Source organism: Mercenaria mercenaria, chromosome 3 (assembly GCF_021730395.1).
Source record: "Mercenaria mercenaria strain notata chromosome 3, MADL_Memer_1, whole genome shotgun sequence".
In the NCBI taxonomy this organism is placed as follows: domain Eukaryota; kingdom Metazoa; phylum Mollusca; class Bivalvia; order Venerida; family Veneridae; genus Mercenaria; species Mercenaria mercenaria.
The window spans coordinates 21379461-21399358 of record NC_069363.1 but is presented as its reverse complement, the minus strand read 5'-3'; the positions used below and the strand labels follow the sequence as shown (position 1 = coordinate 21399358).

Below are 19898 nucleotides of genomic sequence, written 5' to 3'. Positions count from 1 at the left end.
TTCAAGGGCTACTAGCTGTTCCAACCCTTTTTCAAAATGATGTTTTCTTTCACTGGGTTTTATGTCATTTTTACACTTCGAAAAATTAGACATATATTTACTGGGCACAGCAGCCTTTGTGGAAATTTCCCAAATGCTTGGCAGTTTACCCTAAACTAAAATATTATGTTTGTTGAGATTTAATTTTCAGTACTTATATACACAAAAAAATCCATAAAAATAGTTCTTAAAACATCATGTCTGCCTAAATAATTATACCAACTTTACAGATGTATCACAATTTAGATCTGATACTCTGAAATAAATTATTTTTCTGAAACACTGTTCCAGATTCTGTGATTGTGGACACACATGAACTATACATGGAAATGCTACATATACATAATGCTTTTGTGGTTTTAGAGAGACATTGGAAAAGTAATTCACCTGACTGATGAAATTAATCTGTTTTCAAACACATTGGCCTGTTTTTTGTTGTTTTTTTTACACCAGTTTTCAACCACACTAGCCTGTTTCTACCAGTTTTAAACCACATTAACCCTTTTTAAAATCAATTTTAAACAACACTGACCTGTTTTACCAGTTTTTAAACCACACTAACCTGTTTTTTTTTTGCCAGTTTTAAACCAAAAACATTTCCGTTTTTTGACCAGTTTTAAACCACATTAGAATGTTTTTCATCAGTTTAAAACCACATTTGAATGTTTTTCATTGGTTTTAAACCACATTTAAATGTTTTCATCAGTTTTAAACTACACTAACCTGTTTTCTATCAGTTTTAAACCACACTAACCTGTTTGTTCTGAAGGGACAGAAGTAAGAACCTCTGTCTCGGTATCAGAGATGTTGATTCGGAAAACATTCCGAATGTTTTACCTTCTGTTGCAGATGGAATGTGAGCAGCAAATTTCTGGGAAGAATGTTTTCCTGGAAAAACAAGTCCATTTTATAGATTTTGTTAACTGCAATATCTAAACAAGAGGGTCATTTACCCTAAAGCACTCACCTGTGTACAATGCTTCAAGTGTGTTTGTATAAGTACAGAGATAGGTTTCTTCTATGTTAGCCTATATTATCTACATGTCACACACACTTTTGAACCTAGAGCAGTAATTTGAACAGTTATGGTAGACATTACAAATCTGATATCACATGCCAAATATCAAGGCTCTAGCTATTATTGATTCAGAGAAGAAAAGGGACCATGCCCCCCTGGCAGCCATGTTTTTTGACGAATTGGACTAATTTGAACAATCTTGGTAGAGGGTCACACAAGAAACATTTGTGTAAAATTATTTTAAAATTAAACTTGCAGTTTCAAACAAGAACATTTTTAAAGTTTCCACTATATACATATAGGGAAAAGTGACCACACCCTCTGGCGGCCATGTTTTTTGACGAATCAAAATAATTTGAACAATCTTGGTAGACGGTCACACAAGGACCATTAAATTTTGTGTAAAATAATTTTAAAATCAGGCTAGCAGTTTGACACAAGAAGATTTTTAAAGTTTCCACTATATACATATTGGGAAAAGTGACCATGCCCTCTGGTGGCCATGTTTTTGATGAATCAAAATAATTTGAACAATCTAGGTAGAGGGTCACACAATGACCATTTGTGTAAAATTATTCTAAAATCGGGCAAGCAGTTTCATACAAGAAGATTTTTAAAGTTTCCGCTATATACATATAGGGAAAAGTGACCACTCCCTCCAGCGGCTATGTTTTTTGAAGAATTGGTATAATTTGAACAATCTTGGTAGAGGGTGACGTAAGGACCATTTTAGGAGGCGATGTTGTTTGAAGTTTTTTCTATGCCCCTATGTGCAACCAAGTGGAACCATTTGAACAACTTTGGTAGAGGACCCAAGGAACATCAAAGCTAAGTTTCATCAAAATCCATTTATTGGTTTTGGAGGAGATGTCGTTTAAACACAAATGTTGACGACGGACGGACGACTTGACGCACGACGGACACAGCGTGATCACAATCGCTCACCTGAGCACAAACAAGGACTATTACTAAACATAATGGCCAATTTTTAGTCCCATGCCCACTATGACCTGGCCCTTTGACATACTGACCTGCAACACAAGAAGGGTCTTCAACTGACTTAAGGCAATCATTCTATGAAGTTTGTGGACTGTCGGTCAAAGTATTCTTAAATTTTCAGTGTAAAGATCATTATGGCCTTGACCTTTGACAAACTAACCTCTAAAATAACATGGTATATTGTCCTCTACTGACCACAGGCAATCATCCAATGAAGTTTGAGTGTATGCCAAAGTGTTCCATAGTTACTGAATAAATACATTTTCAGTATCAAGGTAACAGTGACCTTCACTTTTGATCTCTAAATAATCGGGTTCATCTACTGACCACATGAAATCATCCTATAAAATCTGACCACTGCAGGACAAAGAATTCTTCAATTATTGACTGGAAATCAGTTTCCAGGTCACGATTAATGTGACCTGATCTTTGACCTACTGACTCCTATAAATAATAAAGATCAACTAATGACCATACGCAATCACCCTGTGAAGTCTGAAGACTGTAGATGCTGAAACTATTTTCAGTCTCCAAGTTTGTGTAATAGCTATACATGTACATAGCTAATGTTGCCTGTTTATGTACTACCGATTTGAAAAAAAGACTGTATCTGTATCTGTCCAAATATACATACAGTCCTAGCTGTGTCAATGTAAAACAGTCATCCATCAATAGAGACAACTGTGCAGCACATTTTATTTGGTAAACTACTTGGCATCTAACAGACATGTTATTAAAATAACCAAATATTGAAATCTCTATTATATTTACCTTTGATGCTAGAGGACTGCTCAGAATTTTCATCTTCATCATATGGATGATGTATAAAGGTGTACCACTGCTCAAGGTCACGACTCACTGCAGTAAAACTGCTGTCTATCCCTGGAGTCAGCATCACTGGTCGACAGTTATCCAGGGAGGTTTCTGACCTACGTCTTCCAGCCTGTAAATATGAAAGTATGTAAGATATTCCTTGATCCATTTGAACTAGAGTTAACTCCCTTGTAAGTATTTTCGCATATGTATGGTTTCTAGGTTTATTTACAAAATGTTCACTATCCAACCCTAGTAGTTCAAAACTCTCCCTACTGAGCTATTCTCCCAGATTTACTTGTTGCATTATGGGCAGATTAGCAACGTATTGAACCTTCAGCAGTGACAGAAATGTGGTCTAAACCACTAGGTCACAGAGGCTCCTTTGAAGCAGTGAAAATTGTATGCATACCTCAAATGGACTTCTGTTAGGCACATACAGGACCCCAATGTTTGAGTCCTCATCCACTTCCTCTTTTGGTAGCATCTTGTATACCTTTGTAGACATGGTCTGGCTCAACCTTGACACCATGTGTTGGAACTCTTGTAGGACATAGTCTATTGAGAACCGTGACTTCAGACTGAGATTCAACTTATTCACTGATGGTATTTCTGAAAAAAGTGGAAGAATCTCATATTTCGCATGTCATGAATTACATACCAGCATCATCTATGGTTCTATTTAATTAGTCTTACTTATTTATGACAATTAAAACAAGTTAAAACAAGAGCTGTCAGTATTGGTGACAAATGTTCCTGAAGCATGCCCAAGAATGCTACAGTTGTCTGTGAAAAAAAAATAACACATCATTTCATGACACTGACCTTGATCCAAGAGACATGGGTCATAAGCATGACACATCTTCTCGATATGGTTCACATCTGTGTCAAATCATTTTCAAATCCCTTGATAAATGGCAGAGTTATGGACTAGACAAGAAACACATTTGGCTTTTAAGTGTGACCTTGACCTTGGAGCTATGGGTCTGGGTCTTACGTATGACACATCAACTCAATATACAAAACAATTATGCTAACTAATTTTAAAATCCCTTCATCAAAGGCAGAGTAATGGACTGGACAAGAAACCTTTAACATGTAAGTGTGACCATGACCTTGGAGCCAGGAGTCTGGATCTTGCGCATGACTAGTCGTCTCATTATGGTAAACATTTATGCCAAGTTATTTCAAAATCATTTCATGAATGGCAGAATTATGGACTTGACATGAAACAGACCATGTTAACCTTTGACCTCTAAGTCGACCACGACCATGGAGCTAAGGGTCCAGATCCTGCACATGTCAAATCGTCTCATTATGGTGAACATTTATGCCAAGTTAAAATCCCTTAAAGTATGGCAGATTACAGCCTGGGCAAGAATTTATGTGGACACGTGTGTTTGCATGGATGGACAGACGGGCAGTGCAATTTTAATATGCTCATCTTGGCGGGCATTATAAAACCACCCAAACAGGCTGAAATCATCTCACTGACTACAGAATATAAAACCAGCCAAAAAGGCTGAAATCACCTCGATGACTACAGAATATAAAACCAGCCAAACTGGCTGAAACTTCCTCACTATCTACAGAATATAAAACCAGCCAAACAGGCTGAAATAACATCGCTGACTACAGAATATAAAACCAGCCAAAAAGGCTGAAAATACCTCACTAACTACAGAATATAAAACCAGCCAAAAAGGCTGAAATTACCTCACTGACTACAGAATATAAAACCAGCCAAACAGGCTGAACCTAGACCTGCTTCTGAGAAAAGCGCATGTCTCCGACAACTGCCTAATCATCTGAATAATAAAAAAAAATCAGTAACTTTTGGAGCAAGTTTTAGGATGAATGGTTCAGCATTTTTATGAGTCTAGGTGATTAGGATAAATGGTTTTTGGAGCATGTTTTAGAATGAATGGTTCAGCATTTTTATGAGTCTAGGTGATTCAGTAAATATTGCCAAGGGCCATAATTCTGAAGAGCCTGGGCCGATTTGGCTAGTTATCAAACTTGTCCGAGCACTTATTGGCAAACACATTTTGTTCAAGTTTGGTGAAGATCAGATGAGAAATGTTTGACTTAGAGTGTGGACAAGCTTTGTGACAGACAGACACACAGACAGACACACACACACACACACAGACAGGAGTAAATCAATATGTCTCCCACACCACTGTGTGGTGGGAGACATAATTACCTCACTGACTACAGAATATAAAACCAGCCAAAAAGGCTGAAATCACCGCACTGACTACACAATATAAAACCAGCCAAACAGGCTGAAACCACCTCACTGACTACAGAATATAAAACCAGCCAAAAAGGCTGAAATAACATCGCTGACTACAGAATATAAAACCAGCCAAAAAGGCTGAAATTACCTCAATGACTACAGAATATAAAACCACCCAAACAGGCTGAAACTACCTCATTGACTACAGAATATAAAACCAGCCAAAAAGGCTGAAATAACATCGCTGACTACAGAATATAAAACCAGCCAAAAAGGCTGAAATTACCTCACTGACTACAGAATATAATACCAGCCAAAAAGGCTGAAATTACCTCACTGACTACAGAATATAAAACCAGCCAAAAGGCTGAAATTACCTCACTGACTACAGAATATAAAACCAGCCAAACAGGCTGAAATTACCTCATTGACTACAGAATATAAAACCAGCTAAACAGGCAGAAATTACCTCGCTGACTACAGAATATAAAACCAATCTTAACAGCCAAAAAGGCTGAAGTTACCTCGCTAACTAAAGAATATAAAACCAGCCAAACAGGCTGAAATTACCTCGCTGACTACAGAATATAAAACCAGCCAAACAGGCAAAAATTACATCGCTGACTACAGAAAATAAAACCAGCCAAACAGGCTGAAATAACATCGCTGACAACAGAATATAAAACCAGCCAAAAAGGCTGAAATTACCTCACTGACTACAGAATATAAAACCAGCCAAACAGGCTGAAATTACCTCACTGACTACAGAATATAAAACCAGCCAAACAGACTGAAATTACCTCACTGACTACAGAATATAAAACCAGCCAAAAAAAGGCTGAAATTACCTCACTGACTACAGAATATAAAACCAACCAAGCAGGCTGAAATTACCTCACTGACTACAGAATATAAAACCAACCAAACAGGCTGAAATTACCTTGCTGACTACAGAATATAAAATCAGCCAAACAGGCTGATTTTGGCTGAAGTTACCTCGCTGACTACAAAATATAAAACCAGCCAAACAGGCTGAAATTACCTCACTTACTACAGAATATAAAACCAGCCAAACAGGCTGAAATTACCTCACTGAATATAAAACAAATAGCTCACCTGAGTAGAGTTGCTTGCCTGAACAAATTTCTTAGCTTAAACTTTAAAAACGAAAAAATTAGGAGAGTGGGTCAAGATTAAGATTTTGCAAGATTACTTTTGAAATCTGTAAAAAAAAAATATTATAAATTATTTCCTTAAAATAATTTCATTTATTCCTCGAGACTTAAAATGTTTGTTAGTTGCTAAGGATTCGGGATTAATCGGCCTTTATTATTCAGTTGAACTGGTTCTCGTTTTATTAATACAGTACTGATGTGCATGTTCAGCGAGCCGAGAACACAGCCAGTTGTTCGATATAAAAGCAAAAAGCCCGTGCAGATTTCTCACATTGCGTCTGAAAGGGCGAATAGACCGTTATTATACACTGACAGAATCTACAGTTCTTCTACATGTCGTTCAGTAAAGATAAACTTAAAGTAATCTTAAATTGAGATGCCGCATGAACGTGTTAGACCTAAACGACAAGGCCGGGAAAGGAAGGACGAAGGTCACAGGCAAAATGTAAGAGCAAAATCGTCAACAACAGGAATATCACCATAGGACGAGAGGAGAGAAACAAAAGGCCGGCCAGGAACGAGGTGCGGAATCAGATACCTCCACATGACCTTGGAGCACGAGGGACCGGTAATTGTGCAAACGATATCGAGAAGGAAGAAACAGACAGTTACAAGATAATGCTGGTGGGTGTATTAATAATATTATTGATTTTTTAAGTATTTTTACATGGTTCGGGTATTTCACAAGACTATGTCATGGTTAGAGGTAAAATTTCAAGGAGGGTGTGGCGGTGTAAGTGTATAGGTCATCTATACTAGGCTCGTCTGTATGGTCAGCATGTCTAATATTGAACAAAAAGTTACAGTCTGTAGGAAGATGCGCAAATTAAATCATACCTTCTGTTAGTCTTACCAGTGTCTTATTGGCGGCACATCTGCTTTCCTCCCTTGAACAGATTTTCAGAGACGAATATATCAATTTGGCATTATTGCCGGTCAAAGGGGGCATTTAGTTATCAAAACTTTTTTTGTAAGAAAGACATTTAGACTGTCTACCGACGGTCAGGCTGAAAACACTCGGGCAGAATTATTCTATATGCAGTGGTCGTAAGCGTTCATTATTTATGCGGCGACATATCTAACCAATCAGTGTAAAGTTCAGAAAATGCTTTGTTACATGTACAAGTTTTAGCATGGCGTGTGCTCGGTGGGCAGTTTCAGTTGCGTCGGGTGATATCGCCCGCATCCTGGTCTTAAAACATAACAGACTTGTGGTGGCGATGTGTGCAGGTTAATGACGCAGCGGAAACGGTTCGGGCGAGTACACGTCACTGCATGTGCAATTACTTCATTAATATTCAAATTTTCCATAAAAAAAGCACATACTTCGCTCCACATTCGGGAGTGTCCTGCAGTCAGTATAACTTTTCAGTGAAGTATCAAAACCCACATCCCGGGATAATTTGCAAGTAGAACATTTCAGAGACATTTTAGGGGTCAAGATTGGGGTCGCGCCCGGAGATGAAGTTCAAATGAAATTTCGTCTCAGAGCTCAAAAAAAAAAAAGAAATATCGATATAGTTAACTTAGCAAATTCACCGGTCAAAGTAGACTATATCGACCCAAAATAACAGCTGTTAAATTTCTAAAATAGGTCAAGATCTAGGTCAAGGGACTTGTCATCAAAAACGCAAAACGCATACCGTCTAGTACGTTTAATAGTCTTCTCTGCTAACACAAACACTGGACTGACACAGAAAGTTTTTATTTTGATACAACACTTCCTTTTGAGGAATGGATAACATTGCAAAATTTGCTAGGATTTAAAGATACGCCACAAAATACCTGTATTCTTTTGTATTTCCACGACGGTAGTTTTTACATGATTTGCATGAAAAGATTGAATATACAAGTATTTAGTAACAAGTTGACGGTGACATAGATTAGGCCAAAACAAGGCGTTTAATGACTTAATACTATATTTAATCAATGTAACAATATGTACAGAAATTAGTGTATTAAGTTAAATTTCGAACACATTTGGTTTCTTCAATGTAAAGTAGTCATTCTATGCTATGCTCTTAAAATTATGATGATAAGAGATTGATTGAATAAGTTTTTGCATACGAAGCTGTAAAACTCATTTATTTAAGGAAGGGCCTTGGTTATCCATCATGGCTGTATATTACTTGTAATTTAAGAATGATTTTCATGAAGTTTCCGTGGTTAAAAAGAAAGGTTACTAGGTCGTGGTGGCGATTTAAGAATTTTGTGTTGAAATCAAACATGAAATCAGGCAAACAGCAGAACTATCTAGACGATTTTACTGGAGGTGGTTTTGCGGCTTTAAATGTATTTAAGGATTTGATAGCAGTTGGCAAACGAAAAAACAAAGCAATAATGATTGAAATTTTGGGGTTCAGAGCCTGATTTGTAGACCTACAGATGGTGATCCGAATTCTGACCACTACACTTCAGAAAGTAAATTAAAAAAAAAACAAACAAAAAAACGATTGTTTCACAGAATAATTTTTATTCAGGACTGCAGATGTATGTGGATTGTTTCGTCTCTGCTTCATCCGGCTCATTCTGTTGATTTAGCAAGCCTATCACCACATAAGGGTTGAGATTTATTTAGATTTAACAATACTAGGATTCTTGCGATATTACAGTCGGTATACCCGTTTTTTTTTTTTAGGACTATTTTTGGATTACCAATCAGGGTAAACAGTTGTTTTTTCTGCAAATGCTTGGGGTGAAGGTTTGGATTAAAGGTCATTGGTGTCACGCAAACTGTTGCCTGACACGTGGCATAAATGTGGCATAACTTCCGATAGAATTGTTCTAGAACTATTATATTATTCCCCATTTATCTGGGGTACCGACTTGTCGAATAAAGAAATCAAATTCAGTGGCGATTATGTTTGGGTGCCTTCATATAAATATTTATTCAAAACCAATCACGTGCCTGGTCGTTTTAATGGCATTGAAATGGCCTGCTTCGCCTTCAATTGAAAAGTTCAAGACATTCTTTATTTAGAACAAAGAAGTATAAAATACACATTTTATTTCATTGGTCGGGAAATCTCTACCGATTCTCTGATAATGTGTAGCACTGCTTTTAAAAGCATTTGAAATATTTCGACAATTATAACCGGTAAAGTATAGCCTATACTTAGTGAATACGTCATCATGTTTATTCATGACGTATGGTTTAGTGTAAGGGTTCTCATCAAAGTTTATCATACCTTACGAGCATTATTTTCATTAGTTTTTATATGAGAGTGTTTTAAAGTAATCATTACAGGGTTGTCATACGGAATCAAATTCATTTTTTGCGGCGGTAGACATAAACCTGTGTTATTGCAGATTTATTATAACTACGAATAAAGGATGTTTACAGTTGTTTTCATATTAGCCTATTTTGGCAGGCCACCTATTCAGATTAATTAAAGTGTACTGGTAGATTCAAGCGTCGGTGGGATCCGGTATTTAGAGAAGAGGCTGACCTGTCTTTTACGGACAGTATTTGGTTATACGTTTAATAAATTCTAAGACAAATCAGAAAGGGGATTTTATTTTGTTGAAAATACAAAACGAAACCAGTGTAGCTTGCCATAATTCCATTAATTTAACGCGATTCTATGAAATATTAAGATACTATTTTCTTATGGGCAATATCCCCCGAGTCAAACATTCAAAAGACCAAATAGTTCAAGCAGTTTCTGAGAAAATGTTCATCGCTACCGACGCTTTACATGCTAGAGGTTTAAATTTATGACAATTATTTCACAATTTGGACACAAATTCAAATAAAACTTGTGTGTGCCAAAAGTTGATACAATTCTTCATTGATTTAGGTAAACTATTAAACAATATCCGAAATTACGAATTTTTGGTGATTTGAAACTATGTATGTACTTTTACCATGTATACACGCAAATAAAACAAATAATTTTTCATGACTACTTACTGTGATTCAGAAGTTCTGACGTCACAAATAACCTAACATCGAATTATTTTGTTAAGATCTAGTTTGCCCAAGATTTTTACGGTTAACCAAATCACACTATAATGTGTTATGCCACAGCAACTTTTTTCCCGGTAAAATGTTGTTCAGATTTATGCTATTAGGGATAAGTGCATCAATACGCTTAATTAGTTTTTCCCGTACGTACTGATCATTCGTATTAGAAATATTACAGTATCTTTCGGTAACACCGCGTGATATTTTCGACTCCAGCGGTTGGCTGGCCGTGTGGATTGAATGTTTACCTATATTTTATGCGTTCGCTATAATTTCTTTCGCGCGGATTCATTGCATTTTACTTGAGATTTGCCGCGGTCACAGAGATGCTTTAATAGAAAATTGTAAATGTCTAATATTTCTTTGTGTTGATTTTTTGGGGGATAAATTTTTGCAAAATTTATTGTGGCGGAAAAAAATCAATAAATCGAGAGGAGACGGGATGCATGGTGTTTGTTAAACAGCTTTCTAGCACTGAGTGTTTGGTAGCAGCTCTTGACTTGCTTCGTGGCATCGTTTTGGTGCGGAGCCGTGGTGAGCTGAGGTCTGCTGTCATACATTCGGGTGTGGTCCGTGTTGCTGGGTGCCGTCTGCGGTTTTTAGGGTCATCGCATCGCGTGTTGTCTCATGCTTGCGCCTGGTCTCCTCTCGCTTGAAGATAGAGCGGCCAAAAAACATGCCAACTTAACTTTTCAATGTTTTTTTCAGATCTATTGATGCATTTACCTTAGCAGATGTAGAATATATTAATTTAGAAATCAAGTATTTTAAGTCATTTGTTCGTCATAATGTGTTATATGATCTTAAAACATTTAACAGTATAACAATGAGATAAATAAAAGACAAAGAATGGTACATGTTCTTATTTTATGTCGAGTAATATGGAATAATATAAATTATTTCCTTAAAATAATTTCATTATTCCTCGAGACTTAAAATGTTTGTTAGTTGCTAAGGATTCGGGATTAATCGGCCTTTATTATTCAGTTGAACTGGTTCTCGTTTTATTAATACAGTACTGATGTGCATGTTCAGCGAGCCGAGAACACAGCCAGTTGTCGATATAAAAGCAAAAAGCCCGTGCAGATTTCTCACATTGCGTCTGAAAGGGCGAATAGACCGTTATTATACACTGACAGAATCTACAGTTCTTCTACATGTCGTTCAGTAAAGATAAACTTACCCTCCCGCCACACCCCTAAGGTTGCTAATGCAGTAGTTTTTTATGGTTAACTTAGTTTTTTTGGTGAAAGACCTGACATTCTGGAGAAATTTGTGTCAGATTTGCTGCGTTTTGTATTATACTTTCAGGGTACAGATTTCTTATATGGCGTTTATTGAAGATGTCAGTGAGCTGTTAGTGCAACGTACACTGTGAAGTCTCCGATATCCCAATTATAATCATACTCAAAGAAGTTACGAATGAATGTTCTGTGATAGAAGCCAAGTCGAAGGAACTTCAAAGTACCGTAGATAGATAATTCCTGGAAATTAACTTTTGGATAGTTCCCGATTTATGGAATTCAGGTGTATTGTGTTGATAAATAACAGCATTCGTTAGAATGTTTTTAACTGGAGCTGTCTGCTTTTTAGGATATCGGAAATTAAATTAATGTTTAAGACATTTTCTGTAAAAGAATATATAGGAAAGAATTACATGAACTTGTGTATTACTTTAGCTTAGGTATTTTCATTTATATCTTAGCTTCTAGATAAAAGATAAGGCTCACTGGCAGTTATTTATGTGTTTTGTAATTTTTATGAATCGGTAATTATACCTTAAATGTTAGGACTGTCGCTCAAATAATGTTGAATTGAGGGATCAGGCGAGATATCGAGTTAATTAGATTGCTAAACAATAACCGGTTGGGGTTTGTTTTGTGGCGATTTATACGGTAGACGCCGAACTAGAGATATATCTATGCGTTTGGTGTGATGAATTTTATTCGGAACAGTTCAGTGTAATTTGCGTTGTCGTCTGTCAGTTATGGACACGGTCCGCTCAGTTTGGTGAAGCTATGTTTGCCTTTATCGGGCCTATCACAAGGGCATTATTGTCTTAACAGTGCACCAAAGGTTTTTCATTGCAAAAGATGCACCTTGCTATTTAAGGTTGGTTGACCTGAAGTTGCTTCGGGTCACTAGGATTTCGTCCTTATAGTACTGGCGAGTCCTAGATTGCATTGCGTTGCGTTGCGTTGCTTGCTTGTGAAGTGGTTGTAGTGCACCACTATAGGTTCTGGTGATGCCTAGGTTGCTTTGCTTTTTTGCGTAGTGAAGCTTCTATAGTGAATAATTACAGTATTGGCGAAACCTAGGTTGTGTCTGTAATGTATCACTATGGTACTGGTGAGGCCCAAGTTGCATTCCGTTGTCCGTAGTGCTTCACTATAGTGTTGGTAATGCCTATGTTGCGTTGTTTCTTGCGATATGAAGTGTCTGTAATGCATCACAATGTACTGGTGAGGCCCTGGTTGCATTCCGTTGTCTGTAATGCTTCACTATAATGTTGTGTGGTGCCTATGTTGCGTTGCTTCTTGCAAGGTGAAGTGTGTCTGGGGTGCATCAGTTGGTGTTTTGTGTGGTAGGCCCGGTCAGTCCGTATTTTAGTTTTACTAGCTGAAGAATTGGGCTGTCTCATGAATATTTAACGCGTGCCGTTTTCGTGGACAATAATGCCAATATTGTCGTTCTTGTTTTAGCACAGACATATATCAGACAGCTTTCTAGCACTGAGTGTTTGGTAGCAGCTCTTGACTTGCTTCGTGGCATCGTTTTGGTGCGGAGCCGTGGTGAGCTGAGGTCTGCTGTCATACATTCGGGTGTGGTCCGTGTGCTGGGTGCCGTCTGCGGTTTTTAGGGGTCATCGCATCGCGTGTTGTCTCATGCTTGCGCCTGGTCTCCTCTCGCTTGAAGATAGAGCGGCCAAAAACATGCCAACTTAACTTTTCAATGTTTTTTTCAGATCTATTGATGCATTTACCTTAGCAGATGTAGAATATATTAATTTAGAAATCAAGTATTTTAAGTCATTTGTTCGTCATAATGTGTTATATGATCTTAAAACATTTAACAGTATAACAATGAGATAAATAAAAGACAAAGAATGGTACATGTTCTTATTTTATGTCGAGTAATATGGAATAATACAGGTGGTCCAAATCTTTTTGCTTAGCTCAGATGGCCCCAATTACCTTGACCTTTGAAAAGTGACCTCAAAAACAATAGGGGTCTCTACTCTGAAAGTACTGTCATCCCAGAAAGTTTGAAGGTTATGGGTCTAATGGTTTTTATGTTACTGATCAAAAATGGATTTCCATGACCTTAACCTTTAAAAGAGTGCCCAAAAAACAATAGGTGTCATCTAGTCTGCAAGTCCAATCATCCTATGAAGATTCAACATTCTGCGTCAAGTGGATCTCAAGTTATTGATTGCAAATAGTTTTCCATGTTCTGGGCCCTGTGACCTTGACCTTTAATAGGTGACCCTAAGATAAATATGAGTCATCTACTCTACATGTCCAATCATCCTATGAAGTTTCAGCATTCTGGGTAAAGTGGTTCTCAAGTTAATGATCCGAAATAGTTTTCCATGTTCAGGTCCCTGTGACTTTGACCTTTGATAAAGTGACCCCAAAAACAATAAGGGTCGCCTACAGCATAAGCTCTTCCACCCTATTAAGTCTGAAGGTTCTAGGTCAAATGGTTCTTCATTTATTGATTGAAAATGAAGTGTGACGGACATACAGGGCAAAAACAATATGCCTGCCCTAGTGGAATGGGAGACATAATCACGAAGCGGACTACAAAATATGAACTGGTCAAACAAACTGCATTTACCAAGCTGATGACATAATATGAAGTAGTCGAGAATGCTGAACAAACGAAGTTGACAACAGAACATGAATAGGCAATACAAAGTCAACTCACCTTGTTGACTACAGTATTTAAACCAGCCTTCCATCAGATCAGAGTACATTTTGTGTAAGGTACCTCTATCCCCACTCTCATACTGATTAACTATGTTTCCAGGATCTGGTCTATGTGGACTCCCTATTAGGGCCCTGTCTGGCATAGGAGAACTTGCCTTTGACCCAGGCCCAGAATCAAACCCTGGCAGATCAAACACCTGAAAGAACCAGATTACATCATAAATTATGTAAGGATTTCAATAACAAATAAAAGATTTCAATTACAGATTAAGAGTGCATGGAACAGAGTAATTTGTCACTATTCAGATATAGGAGACATGGCTTTCTCTGACGGATGTATGAAACAGTACACGTTTTGCAACTATCGAATGTAGGATGAATTATATTACCTGGAGAATTCATTATAGCAGTACACCTTAGTACTAGCCAGTGAAAGAGAAATTAGTTTCTTTGAATAATGTATAAAACACAATAACTTGTTTTTATCTAGTGTAGGAGATGATTTCCTTTGAATAATGAATAAAACAGAATATTTTGTTGCAAACAAGTATAGAAGACATGGTCCTTGAAGAGTGTATTAAATCATATGCTTTATTAAAACTTAGTGCAGCAGACATGATTTTATTTAACCATATACCTTGTTACTATCTGGTGTAGGAGACATGACTCTCTTTGAAGAATGTATAAAAGCATCTCTAAGAGCCTGAAATCTGGATGGATTCTGAAGGGAAGCACGTCGATCTACACCTCTATTCGAATCTGAAGGTTTCTTCAATACCATTGACAACTTCCTCTCTCTGAATTCTTCACCTTTAATAGCAAGTAAATCCTATCAGATTCTGTGTTAAAGCAACATTTATACTAAATGTAATCATTCTATCTGATTTGAATAAGAATTACCCACGTAAATCATTTTTGATTTTACATTTGAAAACCTGTCTCACTAAAACTGTATGTGTAAGGGTAAATACAAGGAAGAAAATCTACTAGTATCTACTTACTGTACAGAAGAAAGAACTTACAGTATCCATGGGTAAATTTTACTACAGAATGTTGTATACCACCTATTACGGTATTTCTTACAAGGAAGAAAAATTTTGAAGTTAATGTAGTACAGAACTTCCATCAACACAAACAATCCATTCCAAATAAACATCAAAATTATGAGAGTAACAGAAACAAGAGCTGTCACAGGAGATGGCGCGCTCGACTATTTCGATGCTGGATAGTGAAACTGGGCACATCTGAGGAAACTGGAGCTGTCATTGGCATGTTTAATTACTCCAATGGTGGATAAAGATATTGCACAATAGTTTGAGTCTGTGTCAAAATATTAAGTGATACGAGAGGTAAAGCTAAAGTGTATCAAAACACTATATAAATATAATTATAGGCAAAAAGGGGCATAATTCATAAAATATTGGTGCAAGAGTTATGCAGATTGTCTGATATGATGTGGGTGATGATGTGGAACAACTACTTTAAATTTGAATCAAATGCATTGTGTTAGAACTGAGATACAGTGAAAATGCATCAAAATTAACCATTAATTCTAAGTAAAGGTGGCATAATTCATGAAAAATTGGTGCCATAGTTATGCACCTTGTGTCATATGACGTGGGTGATGATGCTGAAAAATTATTTTAAGTTTGAATCAAATCCATTCAGTAATAACAGAAATAGAGTGGAAGTGCATCAAAACCTTAAAATGAAATTCTAAGTAAAAAGGGGGAATAATTCATGAAATATTTGTGCCAGAGTTATGCACCTTGTGTCATATGATGTGGGTAATGATGTGTAACAACAATTTTAAGTAGGAATCAAATCCATTCAGTAATAACAGAGATAGAGTGAAAGTGCATCAAAACTTTAACCTGAAATTCTAAGTAAAAAGGGGGAATAATTCATGAAATATTTGTGCCAGAGTTATGCACCTTGTTTAATATGATGTGCAGGGCTGGCAAAATCAATTGTCCAAATTGTCCGAGTCGTACATTTGCGGGTCCGGACAACCAAAATTTGCAATTTGCTTGTCCGTGAACAAGTGAAACTTGAGCATCTGCTTCCTAAAATTTGACAGAAATTCCTATTCAGACACTCAAAGCAATATTCAAGTCACCCGATTTTTCTATCCACACTCGCTAACTACTTATCTAAATATACACTGAATACTCGCCATTATAATTCAAGCTCCGCCTACTGCAGGTACTTGCGAGAATCTCCCCGAGAAATGAGGAAGCGTATCAAATTAACAGTTACACTAGATGCAATTGTACTCGTCCAATCAGCAATGCTGTTATGTCTAATTATCTCACTGAGTTTAATTATCGACATGTGTAAACTAATTGTTGATAAAACTTATAATTATGATGATATCCATGGTAAATTAACAACTTGTTTCAAAAATATTCAACTACATAAAGACGACGGGTGGCAGACGTTCTTTCGTCGATCAACTGATATAAAAATTGAATGCATATCTTTATTTTCCACAACTTACTTTCATTTCTATTCAAGTGAGATGTTGTTTTTGTAATGCCAAATGGTCAACTCGGTGTTAATAAGAAACAAACCCCTTTCCTTACATTGGTATATCGCAAAATATTACAAAATTGTCAGTATGACGTTTTGAAACAACTTTATTAAAACAACAGTCCTCAAGTTGGAAATGACATTACTAAGAAAATGAATAAAATAGAATCGGCCATTTTTGGAATCAAGGAGTGAGTCTGAGACACCACCATATCTATTACTGACTGTACTTTACATACAGCAGGGATTATCTTGTTAAACTTTAAAGCTGATTTCATCACTGTCTGACTTTTTATAGCATAAGGTTTGATAGGCTGCTTGCTGCATGTCTTAATACAAGTAAGTAGAAAATTAGTATATTGTTTTATTTTATTATACAAATACCAAAAGTAAAAGTTTATACAAAATGTATGGACAAGTAAACTAGCAGTACAGACAAGTAAATTTTCAAAGTTACTTGTCTGTGGACAAGTAAAATTTTCTGTGATTTTGCCAGCCCTGGATGTGGGTGATGATGTTGAACAATTACTTCAAGTCTGAATCAAATCCTTTCAGTAATATTAGAAATAGAGTGAAAGTGCATTAAAACTTTTACCTGAAAATCTAAGTGAAACGGGGATAAATCTTGAAATATTTGTGCCAGAGTTATGGTCCTTATGTCAGATGATGTGGGTGATGATGAGGAATAACTATTTTAAGTTTGAATCAAATCCATCAAGTCATTATAGAGATAAGAAGAAAAAAGAGAAAGTGTAAAAAAAATAAAACAAGGCAGTCTGAAAGACAGCTAAATCCCCCGCCACTGCTATGGATAGCGAAAGGGTAAACCTTTGATTTTAGCTGTGATCTTGACCTTGAACTGACATGGCTGACTCATGAATTCTGCACAACGTCTTGATGAGGTGACCATTTGACCAAAGTTTCATGAAAATCCTTCAAGGGGTTTAGGAGATACAAAGCTGAAACCTTTGACCTTCAGTTGTGACCTTGACCTTGAGTTGACATGGCTGACTCATGAGTTCTTGATGAGGTGATCATTTGACCCAAGTTTGATGAATATCCTTCAAGGGGTTAAGGAGATACAGAGTGGACACCAAATAGAAGGCTCAAACCTTCGACCCTTAGTTGTGACCTTGACCTTGAGCTGGCATGGTTGACTCATAATTTCTGCACATCGTTCTGATGAGGTAATCATTTGACCCAAGTTTTATAAAATTCCTTCAAGGGGTTTAGGAGATATAGAGCAGACACGAAATGGAAGGCTCAAACATTTGACCTTCAGTTGTGACCTTGACCTTGAGCCAACATGGCTGACTCATAAGTTCTGCACATCGCCTTGATGAGGTGATCGTTTGACCCAAGTTTGATGAAAATCCTTCAAGGGGTTTAGGAGATATAGAGCGGACACAAAATGGAAGGCTCAAACCTTTGACCCTAAGTTGTGACCTTGACCTTGAGCCGGCATGACTGACTCATGGGTTCTGCACATCGTCTTGATGAGGTGATCATTTGACCCAAGTTTTATAAAATTCCTTCAAGGGGTTTAAGAGATATAGAGCAGACACAAAATGGCAGGCTCAAACCTTTGACCTGGAGTTGTGACCTTGACCTTGAGCTGGCATGGGTGACTCATGGGTTCTGCACATCGTCTTGATGAGGTGATCATTTGACCTAAGTTTCATGAAAATCCTTCAAGGGGTTTAGGAGATATGGACCGGACACGATTTTGTTACGGACGGAAGGACGGACAGACGGACGTAAGGACGGACGCAGACCATTCCTATAATCCCTCCGCCACGGCGGGGGATTAATTAAACCAAGGTGGGGACGCGGAAGGACGTCGATCATTTAAAGGGATGTTTACTGATAATTTACTGACTTCATTGTGAACAGTGCAGACCATAATCAGCCTGCACAGATGTGCAGTCGGATCTTGGTCTACAATGGTCGCAAATGCAAAATCATTTGCCGCCAGCAGGTTAAAGGTTAAAATACCATATATCCTTTTCAACATAACACTATAAATATTCCTTTAATAGGCAAAGTCATTTCTAATGTAGTTTAGAACAGCCACTACTTATACTACTTGTAATCAAATTCAAAGTAAGAGTATTGATAGAGCTAAACTAAACCTCTAAAGGCAGTGTAATCTTTGCAATTCTAAGAATATATCTGAATGTGTAGGATTCTAACCTTCCAAATATTCATTGTTGTAGAAATTATGAACATAAAAACATACTGTATGAATGACTGTTAGTGACAACTGACAAGTGATATTTTATGTTTAAAAGCTTAATCAACCAAGACCTTTGTTTTTATCCATATTAAGGCATATTTGTGTGAGACATTTTCCTCAGATATTCGAAAATAATTTTCTGTTGTCAAAATGCCAAAGACTTTTGATTAATTTGAAAGCATTCCGTCAAGTGGTTTCTAATAAATATGCTCAAATCCAATACTTTCTCAAAATGTCTATGTTAAAAAATGGGCAGAACTTTGAAACTGTATAAGCTAGAGTTTTTAAAATTGTTCTATGAGGTCATCTTTCTATACCAGAGATATGTATTATGTTTAAAAGCATTTGCTCAGTAGTTCTTAAGAACCCTGTTTACGTGCCAATCATCAGCTAAATAAAAATTTTAAGTGAAAAAGGGCATAATTTTGACAAAAATTAGAGTTATGTTACTTGTTCTTGGATGGCACATAATGATCCAGAAGATGTGTGAAGTTTGAAAGCATCTGGCCTACCAGTGTTCAAGAAACCTGCTTATATGCAAAAGTTTTTGATGAGTTTTAATGAAGATGCAGATGTTAGCACTGGCACAAATGTTGATGAAAAGGTGCCAATAAAAGCTCTTCTATTTTAATACTTCAAAGTAGTCGGGCTAATAAGTGTGCTTATTCTGATACAGATACACAAATACAGGATAAACAAGTGTCTCATGCTTAAGTACTGCTGTATAATATCTATATGAGCCGTGCCATGGGAAAACCAACATAGTGGGTTTGCGACCAGCATGGATCCAGACCAGCCTGCGCATCCGCGCAGACTGGTCAGGATCCATGCTGTTCGCTAACAGTTTCTCCAATTCCAATAGGCTTTAAAAGCGAACAGCATGGAGCCTGACCAGACTGCGCGGATGCGCAGGCTGGTCTGGATCCATGCTGGTCGCATACCCAC

General features: G+C 37.0%; 1 protein-coding gene across 3 annotated transcripts in view; it reads right to left on the bottom strand.

The window, feature by feature from the left end:
• Positions 1-19898, bottom strand: part of LOC123525294 (KICSTOR complex protein SZT2-like) — a 255300-nt gene that overhangs the window by 55936 nt on the left and 179466 nt on the right. For all 3 annotated transcript variants that reach the window (XM_053537974.1, XM_053537975.1, XM_053537976.1), the window contains exons 46-50: positions 14823-14995; positions 14184-14382; positions 3282-3481; positions 2828-2999; positions 794-927 (exon numbers count right to left, since the gene is read on the bottom strand). In XM_053537974.1, coding sequence (XP_053393949.1) covers positions 794-927; positions 2828-2999; positions 3282-3481; positions 14184-14382; positions 14823-14995 — 878 coding nt within the window. The remainder of the gene's footprint in view (positions 1-793; positions 928-2827; positions 3000-3281; positions 3482-14183; positions 14383-14822; positions 14996-19898) is intronic.